The sequence below is a fragment of the Trichoderma reesei genome (genome assembly GCF_000167675.1).
Source record: "Trichoderma reesei QM6a unplaced genomic scaffold TRIREscaffold_8, whole genome shotgun sequence".
In the NCBI taxonomy this organism is placed as follows: domain Eukaryota; kingdom Fungi; phylum Ascomycota; class Sordariomycetes; order Hypocreales; family Hypocreaceae; genus Trichoderma; species Trichoderma reesei.
In genome coordinates, this window is record NW_006711155.1 from 534433 (window position 1) to 551622 (window position 17190).

A 17190-nucleotide genomic window follows, 5' to 3' on the forward strand; every position below is an offset into this window, starting at 1 on the left:
GCTGCCCGTAGCCACTTCAGCTTCGACCATCGTGTAAGTGAACGTCATGAATGCCAACACAGCCCAATCTTCAGTCCATCACCACTCAACTTCACAAATACATGTAGCCAAGTAAACGTAAGGTATGTACCGTCGAATTTATACAGTTAGGAATAAACAAAGGCATGCTAATCTAATGACATTAGGCGTCGCGCATCATAACTTGGAAACCACCTCTGCTGCTGTTGAAGGAACCAGCCCCCATCTCTCCGCCACCTCGTCATTCGGAATCTGTCCAGGCGTCGCCCTGGCATTGACAAACGTCTCGCCGCCGCTCTCCCACGCATAGTCCTTCCATGAGCCCAGACTAGGCCACATCTTGTCCTCGACCAGCCTCGCAATCTTATCGCTCTTGTCCGTCGCCGTCTCGTCCTCGGTGCCGATGACGGGCCCGATGACGCTCCGCCACAGATGCCACGTCTCGTCGAGCTCGGCAATGGCCGTGACGCCCATGACGCTGGCGCCGATGCGAGGCCCGGCCCCGACGTAGGCCGTGGTGCCAAAGTCGCTGCCGGCGCGGGCCCAGTTCTCGAGCGCCCAGCGGATGGCGACGCCCTCGAGGTGCTCGCCGTTGTCCTTTGCAATCTGCGACAGCGTGGCGCAGGCCCTGCGCAGCTCGGGCGGCGAGGGGTGCCACGAGGCCATGGGCCCGTTGTCGACGCCGCGGGTGGTGAGCAGGCCCATGTTGAGGATGCTGGCATTGAGCAGGCACTCGACCCTGGCGGCGCGGAAGCGCTGCAGGAAGTCGGGGCGCCCCAGGCGGCCGTTTTGCAGGCAGAAGTTGCCGTACGACAGGACGGCGTCGAGCGGCTCGCCCGTCTCGCGCAGCACCGCCTCGGCCAGCGCGGCCAGCGTCTCGACGGGATACCCGCTGATGCCGACGTAGCGGATCAGGCCCTGGTCGCGCAGGCGGCGCAGCTCCCGCACGGCCTGCAGCACCTCGGCGGGCGTCACAAACTCGACGTCGTGCATGTACACCAGGTCCAGGTAGCGCGTGCCCAGGCGCTCGAGGCTGCGGCAGACGCTGTAGCGCACCCAGGCGGGCGAGTAGTCGAACTCGTCGGCCTTGATGCGGCCGGCCTTTGTGACGAGGAAGTATCCCTCGCGCGGCGGCGGCGGCGTCACGAGGCGCAGGGCCTGGCCCAGCAGCACCTCGGAGGGCCCGTAGTAGGGCGACGTGTCGAAGGCGGTGATGCCGTGCTCGAGGGCTCTGCGGACGATGTCGACGTAGGGCATGCGCGACGGGTCGGGGTGGTACTGGTGGTTGAAGGTGGCCGTCCCCAGCAGCAGCGGAGGCAGCACCTGCGATAGCGGTGGTGAGGCCATCGTTGCTTGCTTGCTTGCTGTTGTTTGGTGATCCTTTTTGCTGTTTGTTCCTATGACGAGACGAGATGGGATGAGACGAGACACGGCCGGGAGAGGGTTTGTTTCGGCTTCGGCTTCAGGGGCGGCGGAGGAGAGGCATGGCGGAGTTGTCTGTGGACGTTGTTTTGCAGCCGGACAGGGTGGTGAAGAGGGTTAGGTAGGTAGTTTAAGTATCGGGTGCTGGTTGGTGTTTTTGGTTCGATATCGAGCTGGCGCTTTGCTCGGCTTATCTGAGACGGAGAAACCGGGGACCTTTTTTTTTTTTTCTTTGCTTTCTCTTTGGTCACGCTAAAATAACCCGATCGAGCCAAGGACCCTGGAACCCCTAATAAATCCCGATCAGCAGCCAAAGATGCGCAAAGAACCATCGGGAGGGCGTGGCGATAGAGTCCGGGTTTCGCTTCGCCTGTTCGATCAACTATCATCTACCTAGTATTTCAGTTCAAAGAAGCAGAGTGGAAGGATCCGATCACAGTGAGATTGGACGCATGGATTCATCGGGAGTAATTTCTGCGTCAAAATTCCCGTCGTGTATATATAAGGTAGGTACTATATATGTAGCCCTTGACGACAAGGTACTACTAGGTAATTCCCGTCGTCTGTTTACCTGTCGAGCCCATTATATCAGCTTCGGGTATTATGATACTTGACGGAAGCAGCGGGAATTCAACAGATGAGGAACATGGATACGAAATGGCATCCGTTTATCAATGAATTCTATGCGACAGCTGTGCATCGTACATGGCGGCTCTCTTCCAGCATCCGTCGTCTATTTGCAGTTGCACGCATGGTACAACTGGATAAGGCGGCAGACGAGCAGTACCTGTAACATGCCAATCTATCCTACTTGGTCATGCAGACTCGCAGAGCCACGAGACAGACATGACCGTCCTTTGACAAGCGACTCCGGGAATTGCTGCCGATCGCCATGATGCCTCACAGCCCGCTAATCACACAAGCGCCCTAACCGAAGCCGCTTCCCGATCTAATGCATGACGTGCGCTTATGTGCGTATGATTGATACATGGAATCAATGTCCACAGCTATCTCGAGGTATCTAGGATTACCAACGATTTGCGTTGCTTCGTTTCAAGGTTTCGCATATATATAAAATTGCGAACACGAGAAACAGTTTGAATGATAGCGGGGGCTGAGTTGGCGGTTGAGTCATGTCTCCTTTGATGCCATCGCAAACATGATCGTCACGGCACGAGCTGTCAGACAGACGAGTCAATGCAGTGGATCTAAACCAGATTGGCAGAAATTTCCTATATAGGCAAGCAACTACTAGGTATCTAAGCTCAAGGAATGGAGATGCGGGGCACTCGATCGTTTCGAAGGACCTGAGCCTGAAGCAAGCCAATGGTAGTAGTAGAATCACCTATAGACGTGGTGATACTTCCACTCATGATGCTCGGAGAAGTCAATCAAAGATCCCCAGAGTTAGTTAGCAAGCAAAGCCTCTGTGCCCTTCAGGAAAGCTCCCCCTTCACATCGATCCTGTCCAGCTCCCCCGTAGAGACACCTGCCCGCGCAATGCTTCACAAAGGAGACGGTACGATCACCGTTGCAGCGGAAGAGATCCCACAGGGAATCTTGATCTGATCGTCCAACAGCAGTCTCGGCATTCTTCTCTCGGCATTCTTCAAATTCTTGATCAAAGGAGCTGGCATCTGGATGAATGTTCGCAAGCTATGCAATTGAACATGAAAATGCACACGAAACTCACCACGATGCACGATTGTAGAGCCACATCAAAAGCCCAGACCGCAACTCCACTGAGCAACGGCCATGTTGGCCAGGTTGTATGCAATAGGAACAAAGGTGAGCTTAATTTTGAGAGTGGTCAAAGTAGGAATGAGGTTGAAGAACAGTTTTATCTTCGATGTTTTCTGGTGGTTGTCGGGCTGAACCTGTTCAACCTTCCATCATGTAAAACTAGGACTCTCACCGAGTTTACATACGTCGACCCTTCTCTCGTGTGGTCAGCATATGTGAGGTATCATAAATATTTGGAAAGAGAAGAACATACGATGAGAGTTCTAGATGGGCGAGAATTCGTATCTGGATCAACCTAGATTAACGAAAATGTGAATCTAGGACGATAAATTACACGATAGTGCCTGCTCAGACGTGTTGCAACGCTGCGTCACCAGGCCAGAATTGCAGCTGCATCCTTCAAACGCCTTCAAGCGCCAAGATCTGGTTCAAAACAATCGATCTGCGGCAACTTTCCGTATTGTCGGTAGCCAATAGTGTTGGCACCATCTCAGCTGAGACAGTCCATGGTGCAACGTATCACGAATGTCACTATTCCCCAAAGACGACTCCCTTGCTTCAATTGCTCCTCCACCGTAAAACACAAAGAGACCGTCCTACCATTCTTCACTACCTGAAATAATCACTCGTCACTGCTTCACGCTGTGGAACAAAGGCCTGAGGTCCGTATCAGGCCATGCAGGCTCTCCTGTACACGATTTTGCATGCCGTGGCTTCGACTTCATGAAGCTATGAAAAAAAAAGACAGCTCTGTGCACCATTTTGTCCAATCGATCCTTCTGGACCTGCGATGCATAGCAGATAGAGGGGTTCAAGGCGGCACCGAAAGCGGTACAAAGCGTTGATACAGCATTTGCCTTGTTGTTGACTGACCAAGACTCGAGTCAAATCGTTCTCTCCCAGCATCGAGAGGCGTCACTTTACATATACCTTACATAAGGCACCAATAGAACAACATCAACTCACCAGCTCACAAAAAGGCAACATCGATTGAACCTGTGGAGTCTCAGACTTGTTTCACCTGGGCCGTGCCTTCCTCCATCGTGGCCGTCACAAGACATGGCTTATCTAAGCCACTTTTGCTTCTTCCTCTCGTCTTGAATCATCCTCCATTTGCTTCCATCTCTACCACTCAATTACATGTATCGAGCTTGATACCTAGGTAATCTACAACTTCATACCCAACGCATCACCGTCATGACTGAGTTCTGCACATTCGGCCATCCTCCGCAACCGTCCAGGCCTCGCTGCCCACTCCAGCCCTCGCATACAGCAGGCCATCGGGGTCGTACTTGTGCTTGATCTTGAGCAGCTGCGGGTAGTTTGCCCCAAAGAAGGTCTCCTGGAAGTCGGGCTGCTGGAAGTCGGCCTCGTTCATGTACGCGCCGGCGCCGGGCGTGGCCGCTTCGATGACGGGCTGGACGACGTTTGTGATGGTGTCCTGGGTGGCAAGCATGTCCTGGAAGGGCACCTGGAAGCTGTACGGCAGCGTCAGCGACGCCTCCACGATGGACGACCGCCACTGCGGAAGCACGGCATTGGCGTTGTCGCCGCCAAAGTGAGACACGTTGAGCCCCACGCCGATGAACGTCACCCCGAGCTCGACCAGCTTCTGCGCCGTCGGAGAGAAGCTCGGCAGTACGGACCGGGGAATCAGTCGGCCTCCAAACAGATCCGTGCCGACCTGGATGTTACCCGCTGGAAAAGGTCCCCAGTAGTTCTGGAAGTGGTCAAAGTAGCTGGAAAACTGCGTAAACGTCGGCTTCAGGTCGACGTTGAGCGTGGCCAGGGCGTCGATAAAGGGCTTCAGGATCGCTTCCGTCTCAGCCTGCGTCTTGCCGTACGCCGTCAAGGCCGGCACCTGGAAGAAACCCTGGCCGAAGAAGTAGATGACCATGACGCCCGAGTCTACTATGGCCGGCAGTGCGGCATGGAAGGCATCAATGATGGCATACAGCGTCTCGGAGCCCAGCGAGGTCGTGTCAATGGAGAACTTTGCGCCGCCGACAATGGCATCTGGATGAGCTTGGAAAACCACGGAGACGACAACGCCATAGTTGCCACCACCACCGCCGCTCAATGCCCAGTACAGATCGCTGTTCTGAGTCCGAGTGGCCGTCACGAGCGTTCCGTTAGGAGTCACAACGTCATATGACAGCGCGTTGTCCGCTGCGAGGCCGAAGTTCGTGCTGAGAGCCGAGTGGCCACCGCCTTGAACGTATCCTCCTGCAATTCCAACGCTGGGGCACTCGCCCGTCACGACGATCAATCCCGCCTCGTGTGCTGCCTCGAGAGCCTCGAAGCCCTGGATACCGGCCCCGATCTTGAGCGCCTTGCCAGTGTAGTACTGGTCCTTCCAGTCCAGAACCTCGGTATCCTTGAGATGATGGGTCCACACGGAGAGGGCGCCCGCACCGGTCGAACGACCGTTGTAGTCGTGTCCGGTGTTGCGGATGACAAACCGGATGTTGCGCTGCGCCGCGAACTTGAGCGTTGCCGAGACATGAGCAGCCGTCGACACATTGACGGCATAGCGGACATAGTTGCCGAGAGTGCAAGGCGAGTCCGGCGGCTGGAACGGGTCGCAGCTCGCGTTGGCAAACAGAGGCGCCATGACCGAAGAGGACGAGTCGAAGCTGATACAATTCCATATTAGACCAAGCCTGTGTGTGCCTGGGGGAATCTGGAGCAAGTGAAGGACGAGAATGAGCATGTCATGCAGCACGATAACTTACTGGATCGGCGGAAATAGCCAATTGTCCTGCAAGAACTGGCATTCCGTCGCATTGTAGGATTCGCCGTGGCATGGTGATCCTAGGGGAACCGTCGCGATCAAACGCCCGTCCACCGTCTTGTTGAAGGCGGCCCAGTCGCTAGAACTAGGCCAGCATGCATCGCCGGGGAAGCATTTGCACGACGTGGCTGTGGACGAAGCTGCGGGCGCAGAATTGGCGACGCCTGCAAGGCTTGCAAAGGCCAGGAGTGCAGATCCCAGATGGCTACGGTGCATCTTGAACGTCCAGCGATGCTCCTTGCGGCGAACGAGGAAAGGCTGAAAGACAAGAGTCGACGAGGTTGAGCTACGAAGCACGTATCCGCCGAGATGCGCGGATCTGCGGACTCTTTATCGAGCTTCTGCCACGTTTCACGGGGCCCTCGATCTTGCCGTTTGCATATACACATCTCGGCACCCCTCATTCCGATTGAACGAGCCTGTTGCTCGTTACGGCGGCCTCAGGCGATCTATGAGCTGCTACTACTACTGCGATGCTGGGGTCTCAATCAACCGATGTCGATGCGCGGCGCTCATAACCCACGTCGCCAAGTCCGCGGTCGTACCAAGCTGAAGCGTTTGCTCTGTGCAGTTGCTCGCTTGCACCCAAGGGCCCCCTCTTCCAGGGCCGACTGGGGGCGGCAGAACGGCCGCAAATCTCGGAACTCGAGACAGCGTGACCCGAGTCACCCGGCCGGAGGCGGCATCATGGGCCAGGCCAAAGGACAAGGAGCTCAGGCTTGACGAGAGGAAAGAGAAATCAAGGGCTGAAGAGGCTGGGAATCGTGGCATATTAGTAGCGCGCGGTGCCGTATGTCTCCTTCAAATGCTTCCCTTCGATGTGGCAAAGCCTCTGCCGGACCTGCATGGCATCGATGAAAGCTCAGATGTTGTATTTGGGGGGCAATCTAGTTTTACCTCCATCCCATGACCGGCATTTGGTGCTGCCGATGCTACCATCAGCCAGGCAAAATCTCCGGCTTTGCGTCGAGTCGAGTCTGGACCACGATCTTGAATGTGTCCGCAAAGGGCTGTCTTCGCTCTTCGCTCTTCGCCTTCACCGTCGCTTTCAAGCTATGGTTCAGGATGCTGCGCGGGCCGAAGCCATCAGCACTATCTCGCATATATCCTACTAGGGGGGTCTCAAAAACGACCACAATCCCCGTGATAGCTCCACTATCACAGGGGGGTTATTAATTTGCAAAAGGTCCGTTAATTTGCAAAAAAAAAAAGATACTTAGCTTTTAGTGCTAATGCCACATAAATAGAGGTATCTATGTTTATTTGCATATCTCTTTTATTTTTAAACGCCATCCTATAAAAGTTGTAATAATGCGTAACACTGTGCGTAACACTATCGCCTTAAACGCGCTATCCTCTACAATTGTAATAACAGCCATATGCAAGCTATATCTTATTTTTACTATAACTTTATTAAACCTTTATTATTTTTTATTATTTTTATAGTAATATTATCTTTAAAGCCTTACTAACCTGCTAAAGATTGTTAGATTAATCTAGATATAAATTTGCCTATATTTACGCGCTATAATGTTAAAACCTTAAAGTAATGCACTATTGCAGCAGCTAAGTTATATTAAGAAGGCCATTATTTTATAATTACTAAAGCAGCTAATGCCCTTTAAGTCTTATATTTAAGACTATACAGTTAGCTTTATAGCGCTTATCCACAGTCTTTAAATAGCAGTAACTATATATTACTATAGATTAAAGAAGAGCGCAAGATCCTTATCTAGGCCTATTGCTAAATAACTTAAGGATATTATATATAACTCTACGCTTTATAGCATTATGCTAATACTATCCTTATAGCTAGAAGTAAGATAATAAAGGTCTTGCAGTCCTAGGCTAAAAGATTTATATAGCAGTTAAAGAAAGACTTCTATATTTATAAGTTAATATCTTATAATGCTAAATGCAAGGCTATATAAGATTAAGGCGCTATTAAGTCTTTTTTCTGTGCCTAGAAGAATTTTCTAATATAATATAAGGTAAGGAAGAAGTATATATAGAATTTTAATAAGACTGGCTTTATAGTAGGGTATTTCCTTACTAGAATACTCCTCTAGACTTTTATTTTAATTAATAACCTGACCTTAACTAATTCTTATAATACTATTTTTATTACTGCTGTTAAGGCAATCTTAGCTAAGGGCAAGATAATCCCTTTATTTATTATCCTTCTTAAGGTCTAGCTGCTTAAGAAATAGTTCTAGAATAGCTTTAAAAGTAGTACAGTTCTTACTATAAGTCTAAAAGGCTATATCTTTAATATTATAGCTATAGAATGGCTTTATTACTTTAAGAGATATATATAACTAGATAATCTTAGGGAAATGCAAGTTCTTTTTATAAATAGCTGCAAGAGTTATTTTATAAGTAAATTTATTTATTATATATAGTAATATAATATTAAGCTCTTCCCCTTACCTCTATATCTTATATACTATTTTTAACCCCTTAATATTAGTGTTTTCTAGTCTTATAAACACTAGTATTAAGAGATCCTATATTATAAAGTTACTAATAGCTTTATTAACTTTAGTAAGACTAACTTTCTTTATTATTTTTAGGAGATGTAGGAGTAAATATTTAAAAAGTATATAATCCTTAGTGCTTAGGAGAAAACAGGACTATTCCTATATAATCCTGTAATTATCCTTAATTAACTTTAAGATGCTCTTTCTTCTTTAACTAGGAATGTTAAAGAGAGTGATATTGCCGGCTATATTAATCCTAACAGCACCTTAGACTTGTTATAGCTATTATTATTATTATTGTTAGGAAGCTTAGCCTTTAGCTAACCTTTAATGTAAAAGCAGAAAAAAATAATATTATAGACGCCAGCATAATTATAATTTAAATAGCAGATAGCTTTAACACTGTAACTTTATATTTATATAATAAATTAGTATTATAATTATATTTAATATTATATTAAGGCGTTTATAATCTTAAAAGTTTTACTAATGCTATTAGTATTGCATGTTTTTAAGAAAAGAAGAAAAGCCTTATACACTCTTGCCTTAAATAGCATTACGGCTATAGCTAAGATAAGGAGTCTAAAGGTAAAGAGCATTAGGAGATTAAGTCTATTTTAAGGGACATTAATTATAGTAAAATATAGCCTAATTACTATTAATAAGGCCAGAATTTAGCTTGCTAAAGATAACTATAATAGATAAGCAGTATAAGAAGAAGAGGAGGCGCAGCTATATAATAAAGAAGCTTATAATAAGATTTTATATCTTTATTATTAGCTAAGGAAGATTAGGGCTATCCTCTAGGCTAATATTATAGCTATATACCTTACTAATAATATCTTCTTTTACTTAGGCGACTTACTAGTATTAGAGAGGTAGTCTAAGTTAGACTATTATGCCCTCCTTAATAATAACAGATAGCTCTATAGCTTCTATTATCTTTATTGCAAGCTTTAAAACAAGGGCTATCTTCCTGTTAACTAGAAGCTGCTAGTGCTATTCCCTTAGGCTATAGAATATAATAAGGAGATTATTAAGGAAGCGATTAATTTTATTATATTTAATATTAAGAGATAGGCAATTAATTAGAAGGAGATATTATATAAAGCTGATGGCATTAAAATAATAAATAAATGCAGCTTAAATAGCCTAGCCAGCGTATTCTAAGCTATTAAAGTTAAAGGCAGCGATGCGTTTAAGGGTGGCGATAAGGTTAAGGGCGGTGATAAGGTTAAAAGCGTTAACAAGCTTGTATAGGCCTTAGGCATAGAGCGTATTAGTGTTTTTTTTTTATTATGATAAATACACTTGCGTTAAATTATTATAATAATATTGAATTTATTTATTTAAAATGAGATACCTCTTTTTATATAGGATTTGCACTCTATACTATATATCTTTTTTTTTATAAATTAACAGACCTTTTGCAAATTAATAACCCCCCTATAATAGTGGAGCTATCACGGGGATTGTGGTCGTTTTTAAGACCCCCCTAGTAGTGCCTGTTTCCTGCTCCCCGTTAAGAATCCTGGTGGTATTGACCGGATGTCGTCTTGTCGCATTTGGCAGGGATTCACGAGCTGGAGGCATGAGGGCCAGAACTCTCCTGCATAAAGACAAGGGGGCCGTCCAGGGACGCGGAGTCCGGGTCTCGCTGCCGCGCCGGTCTGGATGCTACACAGCGACATCATGAGGGCCGCGTTACGCAATTGGCTGTCTGTTGGGCCATCAGATGTTTCTTTGAACAGAAGTTCGTGCATCGTTGTGTCGCGAGTCTCTGCCTTACATCGGTGCAGTGTTTCACACCAGCCATGTCTACCTCGGGGGATCTGCCCTCGGCGGGTTCCTATCCTCCCGCGGCCGAGTCTAGATTTCAGGCTACAGCTGCCGGCTTTTGGACGTGGAGGTCCGTGTGCCGGGACCATAGGCGAAAGACGGGCAGGGATTATTCCACAAAAGTCGTCAATGGCCTTCGGCCGAGGCCAAACGACTGAGACGGGCGAAGGAAGCATTAGGACCAACGGCCTCGTCCATGCCGCGGACCAATTAGGCCGCTTGACATGCAACTGGTGAGGACACCCATACTGCAGCTGCGCAGCCTGCAGCGGTCATGTCCACGTTCAGCTCCCAGGGTATCAACAATGGCGCCCTTTCCCCTCCACTGGACGAGGCCGTGCCTCATGTTGACTGGCATCATGGGGATGCAGATCAAATGTCACAAAGATCATCTGGGACACAATTCACCTCTGCTGTAGCAACTACTATGGCAGAAATGGCCATCCCTTGTTGGCATGAAATACAGCGGTTCGAACGACGTGACTGGTCTCTGCATCGAGCTGCACATTGAACAGAAGCCAGTCATCTCCGGATGCTACATGCTTGAACCGGCATGCCACCTGCTAACCACCTGCTAACTAGGGCAGGCCCTGGTAGTATAACCGTCATTTCAATGCCCTCGGGTTGGTGGAACTTTTGCCAAGAGTGGAAGAGTGGCCTTTTGGGAGGAACAACGACGGGTGAGTTGCAGTATTCGAGTGTGGAAGTGGGTAGCAGGAGGAAAAAGAAAAGACGGGGAAAAAAACCACAATAGCTGATCAATTGCTGATGAGTCTGTAACGCTAGGTCCGACGGTTCTCAACGGCGGTGACTTCCAGCCCGGCTACTCACTTGAGACCTCGAGAGCTGAATGACAGGCGAGACGAGCCATGTCCGCACATGTGCTAAAGACACTTCAGCCTTTCTATTCCTGTCCATTCTAACGTCGCAGTGCTAAACACAAAACGACCAGCCTTGAGTGCCCTGACGCCTGTCAATGCAGCATGGAAACTCCGACTACCGTGTGTTTGTATTAGTAAAGGTAGTAGTCTCACTAGTCCTCGCACTTGTCGTATTCAACATGAGTGGGCGGCATTTTCTCCCAACGAGGCAGCCTGACGGCCACATGAACAGGGTAGATACCTCCCAAGAAAGGGAGGCAAGGGGCGGAGATTTCCAGCGCCTTGGGCAATGGCAGACATGGCGTGCGGCATTTGACAGGCTTGATGTCCCTCCTCGTTGGGTCCGGCAGTCGGCATAGCCTTGTCTGTCATGCTTTGACCCTCTTCTTCGTTCTTTTTTCCGTCTTTGGGCTTGCAAACTGGGGTGAGGGAGGTGCCATAACAGCGGCCATTGGATAGGTCATGCTTATTCTGCATTCCTTGACTCTTTTCGTTGGTCTTTCTCTTTTGCAAGCCCCTTACTTGTTGCTTTAAGCTTGTTTAGCTGCAAGCCATCTTTTCCTCTTCGTCCAGGAACAGAGGTCTCGATCGCAGAGAGATCATGGAGTCTCTGTCTTGCTGCTAACGATCCGTGACAAAGGCGCGTTTCATAACCTATGACAGTTTCTGCCTACGTTTCTCAGCTGGGGAAGAGGCATATATGAGTGTAATACTCCGAGGACCCCTATTACGCGTAGGATATACGAGTTCCACACCCCTCTCACCCACTGTGAGAAACCAACACTCGCAACTCTCCTCCCTGTTTCAGCAGCAGACCGTCTGCATATGGAATTACCAAGCTTCTCTTTCCTACTTTGTTACCCTTTTCAGCCCTCTACCTTTCATTGTATCCACGCTATGTGAAAACCCAAAGGTATCCCGCCTTATTCTCCCATCCACTTACTCTGAGCATCTTCCCGCCTTGTTCCTCCTTCTTGGAGCACGTCGACTTGAGCGCGAGAGGCAGAGAGAGCAATGGCGTGGGCGTACAACACGCCCGACGGCACGCCAAACAATGGACCGACCATTGCTGCCGTTGCTCTGAGCGTGACGAGCTTGGCTTTCATCGCGCTCTGCTTGAGGATGTACGTGCGGACGAGGATTGCAAAAGCCGTTGGTCTAGGTACGTAAATGGAATGGAGGGTGGGCGAGACCCTGGCGATTGTCATCGAAGGACCTTGAACTGTTTGGATGGGATGGAAACTGATTGATGAAAGGACAGACGACTGGCTGATTATTGCGAGCTGGGTATGTTGTCGCTAAACGGTTGACTTTCTACTACGCTCGGGGAGTTTCGACATGGTCTTCGTTGTTCCGAAGTTGTTTGCTGACTTGATGAGCGTTGTGTGTAGATTGGAGCCTGTGGTTACACTTTGGCAACCGTCGTCCGTACGCTTAATCTCCTCGATGATGCCATGTAGACGAGAACCGACTGCTGATTTCATATATACGACAGAGACGAAATGGGGGCTTGGGCTGATTGAGCTGGACTCAATGCCAGACGAAAACGTCCTCAACTTTGGAAAAGTAACTCAACTCCTCCCTCTTTGCCTCTTCTCTCATCGTCTTCACCGACTAATTCGTTCGGTTGGTTTCTAAGACGCAATATATCGGGGCACCGTTGTAAGTCGATTTTTGTCTCTGCCCTCCCCCCGTACTACTCTTGACTCACATTCTTTGATGATCTCTAGTTACGTTCTCGGCATCTGGGGCTTCAAGACTAGCCTTCTCGTATCATATGTCCGGTTGGTTCCTGGCACATATCGACTGATACCTATTTCGATTGCCGTGATTGTTACCATGGCGCATATCGCATTTTTGCTCGTCTTTCTCTTTCTGTGCATCCCGGTACGGCCCCTCTGAGATACTTCTCTTTAAAGTCTTTTTTTTTCCTCCTCTCTTCATTTCTGCGGTAGGAGAGTGTACTGATGACCTGCAATATAGGTCGAGAAGCAATGGGAGCCTCTCATCCCCGGACACTGCGCCGACGCTGTCCCCTTCTACCTAACATTCTCCTCTCTCACCATCATCTTCGACGTAACGACGTACGCTTATCACTCCCTGCCATTCCTCAAACGATACACGCTCAATCTCTAACTCCCGCAACATACGCTTCAGCAATTGTGTAACTAACATTCTTGAACCCACCAGGCTCATCCTCCCCTTCCCCGTCCTCCTCAAGCTCCAGATGAAGATCCGCCGCAAAGTCGCCCTCCTATGCCTCTTCGCCCTCGGCCTATTTGTGACGATTGTCCAAATCATCCGCATCCAGACGATCCGCAACCTGGAAAACTACCTCGACTCCGCCGAAGCAATCAAGTGGTCCATTGTCGAGACCGCGGTCGGCATCATCATTGCGTGCGTCCCCACGCTCGCGCCGCTCATCACATACTTTTCCGAAAAGACGCGCAACAGCGGAGGAGGAGGAGCAGGAGGAGACGGGACCAGTACCAGCGGGATCGGAAAGTCGAGTGGGGGGAATTCGTCGAGGTTGGGCGGTGGTGGTGGTGGTGGTGGTGGTGGTGGCGGTGAGGGACCGTATGCGCTGCAGTCGTGGAGGGCGGCCAAGAAGAGTGGGATGAGGCCTCTAGGGAGCAGCGGGGACGAGGAGAATGATGGGGAGAAGAGCACGGAGAATATCCTTCGGGGGCCGGTTGCGTCGTCTTTAAGTGAGGGGAGTGTGATGAGTGAGGCGGGAGGAGGGTCGAGAGGGGGATGATGGTAGCGGGTGAGAGCAAAGAATTCATGGTTGGTTGTGTGTGTATGAGGATTCATTTGTGGTGTTTTTTCTTTTTCTTTTCTTTTTCTTTTCAGGAGGTCAGTCATGTCTATATGAATAAAGATAGATACCCCGGTCACGGATACATGCTTGAACACGAGGCCAAAAGGCCAGACAACATCTACTCTGCTCCATGTCCATAAAGTCGCCATGTCGGGAATCATGAGCCCTTGTTGAAACTCAAAGCACGCCCGAATCAAGACATCATTCAAAAGGATCAAGCCGTGCCAGAACTCGTCCCACCCAGACCCATTCATCCAAGCACCCAACCCTTGCACATCCCTCAAGCAAACAAGAACCCACGCCTCCAATACCCTCAAAAACATCCCCCCTATTCGCAAACTGAAATCATCATGACAAAAACCAACCCATCGAATAAACACCCAGTCTTCAAACACACACCGCCAATCAAGAGAAAAAAACATTAGATAACATCCCAAAACACCCCATAATAGAACTCAGTCTCACACGTTGTTTAAACATTCCTCTTTCCCAACAACAAAGCTGGCTTGCCTAGATTCAGCACTACTCCTGATAGTATGACCAGCAACGCCCGCGTGCCAATGATTGGTCAAGTCTCGCCAGATGCCATGAGTCCCTAACACCAATCTCACTTCAGCTGACCGATCAGATCCATCACCGAACTGACAGTCAAGACAATGACAAGACAAAGAAAAGAGACAGAAAAGGAGATATTGATCAAACAAGTGATCTTATTAAAAGTATAGATAGAAAAGTGCAGCTATCAAAGGGTTCGGAAGAACAACCTTGGAAGCGCAAAAGAAGAGCAGTTTCTTTTTTCTTTGGAAAGTTGTTCGCATTTGTAGCTAGTGTATGTCCACATCTACCGCATTACAAAAACGTCTTCACGTCGTCAGATACATCTCGACGGACACACTCCGTAGTGGCCCTGGGTATGATTTCGTCAAAAAGCTGCAGAAGCTAGCCATTACCTGCAGCCGCCCACCCCACCGCGTTATAAAGGAAAAAGCTTTGATAAAACAAAAGGAGAAACAAAAAAGGCAAGAAAGAAACATCTCAAGCATCCATCCGGAAGCAGGAGAGTCCTTTAGACCTCGGCGGTAGGCTTCTCAATGTACTCACCAGTGCCCATCTGAGCGGCAAAGGTGGTGGTGGGCTTCCACTTGGAGGAGGTGCGGGGGCTGGACTCCTCCATCATCTTGTCGACCTGCTCGAGAGACAGGCCCTTGGTCTCGGGGATGAGGAAGTAAGAGTAGACGAAGGCGCAGGTGCAGAGGCCGCCCCAGATGAAGAAGACGGACGACTTCAGGTTGCCCTTGTCAGTGCCGACCATGTAGGGGGTGATGACGGAGATGATGGTGTTCCACAGCCAGTTGGAGGCGGTGGACAGAGCGACACCACGAGATCGGATGGGCAGAGGGAAGATTTCACCAATGACGATCCAGGCACCGGGACCCCAGGTGGAGGCGAAGAAGAAGATGAAGATGGCGATGAAGGCGATCTGGGCGTTGACAGCGGGGATGTTGTCGGCCAGAGCAGCGTCGGGGTTGCTGGGGTCGGGGTGGGTCTTGTTGAAGCCGACGGTGACACCAATGATGGCTACGAGGAACTGGCAGATGAGCATACCGAAGGCACCCGCGATGAGGATGGTACGACGGCCGAATCGCTCAACGGTCCAGAAGGACAGGGGAGTAGAGCAGACGTTGACCAGGGAGAAGATGAGGGAGATGAGGAACGAGTTCTTGATGGCGCCGGTGGACTGGAGGAAGGGAGTGGAGTAGTAGAAGATGAAGTTGACACCGGTCCACTGCTGCATCATCTGGAGAGAGGTACCGAGGATGGTTCGTCGCAGGTTGGACTTGCCGGTCCACAGAGAGCCCTTGAAGCAGTTGGCCCAAGAGCCGAACCAGGTGGTGGAGGGGATCAGAGCACGCTCGTACTCCTCGTTGGCGATAATCTCAGCAAGCTCGTTCTGGACATACTCGGAGTCCTCAGGCTGGCCACGGACGCGAGACAGAGAGTTGATAGCCTTCTGGATCTCGCCCTTCTTGACGAAGTAACGGGGGGAGTCGGGGAGGAAGAGCAGACCGCCACCGAGGATCAGGGCCCAGGGGAACTGGAGGGCAATGGGGATGCGGTAGGCACCGGTGTTGGTGAAGTCCTTGGTGCCGTAGACGACGCAGGAGGCGAGCAGGATACCGATGGTGATGCAGAACTGGTAGCCGGCGACGAGGGCACCACGAACCTTGCGGGGGCACTGTTTGAGGAACAGCGTGTTAGCGAGGGAAATGCCAGTGATGGTGGGAGGGTCATTGCTCGTCAACTTACAATCTCAGACATGTACAGAATGACAATGGCGGACTCGAAGCCGACACCGAGACCGGCAATCAGACGACCGGCAACGATGGGACCCAGAGCGTGGTTTGGAGCAGTGATCATCTGGACAACGACACCGAGCATGTAGATGACACAGCCAATGATGACGGTCCACTTGCGGCCAATCCAGTCGGAAACGTCACCGGCGATGAGGGCACCGAAGAAGGTACCGCAGGAGAGAATGGAGGTGATGAGGGAGGTGTGGCTGTCGCTGAGCTTGGTGGCGTTGATGCCCTCAACGGCCTTGTAGAAGATGGCAGAGCCGTTGACGCCGTTGATGTAACCGGAGTCGTAGCCGAAGAAGATACCACCGAACGAGGCAAAGGCACACATCAGGTAGGCCTTCCAGGTGATGGGAGCCTCGATGTGCTCGACATCCTGGGTGGTATGGATGCCGATGGACTGCTTGCGGCCCTCTGGGGCGTCTGCGACGTGGACGTCGGCCATGGCTGCGGTCGACGCTGGGCTTGTCTTTTTTTGTTCAGGGGGACTCTTGTTGACTTGACGCGTGGGAGTGAAGATGCTGGCTGGGGATGGCAGGAAGAAAGACGAGACCCGGGCCGAGTGAACGGAACGACTCTTTGTTGCGTGAGACAGAGACCGACGAGGCGAGACAGGAGAAGGAGCAGAGGGGGGCGGGAGGCAGGCCGGCCTTTTTATTGTCGTGACGCCGGGACCAGCGAGCGAGTCCGTCCGTCCGTCCAGGCAGAGCGCAGAGCAGGAGGAGCCAGAGTCAGCCGGAGGAGCGAGCGTCGAGCCATTGGAGCGTCGCCCATCGACCAAGCCCAGATCAGACCAGGCCAGGCCAGACCAGAGCACGCCCAGAAGCTCTCCATG

The 17190-nt window shown here is 50.3% G+C and overlaps 4 protein-coding genes across 4 annotated transcripts; 1 reads left to right on the forward strand and 3 right to left on the reverse strand.

The window, feature by feature from the left end:
* Nucleotides 1–195: 195 nt before the first annotated feature.
* Nucleotides 196–1365, reverse strand: TRIREDRAFT_60890 (uncharacterized protein; the record flags this gene model as incomplete). The annotated part of the gene is made up of 1 exon (XM_006965052.1): nucleotides 196–1365. One exon carries the CDS (start codon nucleotides 1363–1365, stop codon nucleotides 196–198), a length of 1170 nt encoding a protein of 389 aa, XP_006965114.1.
* Nucleotides 1366–4378: 3013 nt separating this feature from the next.
* TRIREDRAFT_60784 (uncharacterized protein) lies at nucleotides 4379–6193 on the reverse strand (the record flags this gene model as incomplete). The annotated part of the gene is made up of 2 exons (XM_006965053.1): nucleotides 4379–5819; nucleotides 5919–6193. The coding sequence occupies 2 exons, from the start codon at nucleotides 6191–6193 to the stop codon at nucleotides 4379–4381; spliced, it is 1716 nt and encodes a 571-aa protein (XP_006965115.1).
* A 5998-nt stretch (nucleotides 6194–12191) lies between these two features.
* Nucleotides 12192–13680, forward strand: TRIREDRAFT_61354 (uncharacterized protein; the record flags this gene model as incomplete). Its single annotated transcript, XM_006964898.1, has 8 exons — nucleotides 12192–12339; nucleotides 12439–12464; nucleotides 12569–12605; nucleotides 12673–12743; nucleotides 12817–12839; nucleotides 12908–13064; nucleotides 13161–13261; nucleotides 13368–13680. Coding segments are annotated over 8 exons (876 nt in total), but the record flags the coding sequence as incomplete, so codon positions are not given.
* A 1012-nt stretch (nucleotides 13681–14692) lies between these two features.
* On the reverse strand, nucleotides 14693–16950 carry TRIREDRAFT_47710 (uncharacterized protein). The gene is made up of 2 exons (XM_006964815.1): nucleotides 16306–16950; nucleotides 14693–16234 (listed from the first exon to the last, which is right to left on the reverse strand). The coding sequence occupies exons 1-2, from the start codon at nucleotides 16798–16800 to the stop codon at nucleotides 15065–15067; spliced, it is 1665 nt and encodes a 554-aa protein (XP_006964877.1). The 5' UTR covers nucleotides 16801–16950; the 3' UTR covers nucleotides 14693–15064.
* Between the last annotated feature and the right edge of the window lie 240 nt (nucleotides 16951–17190).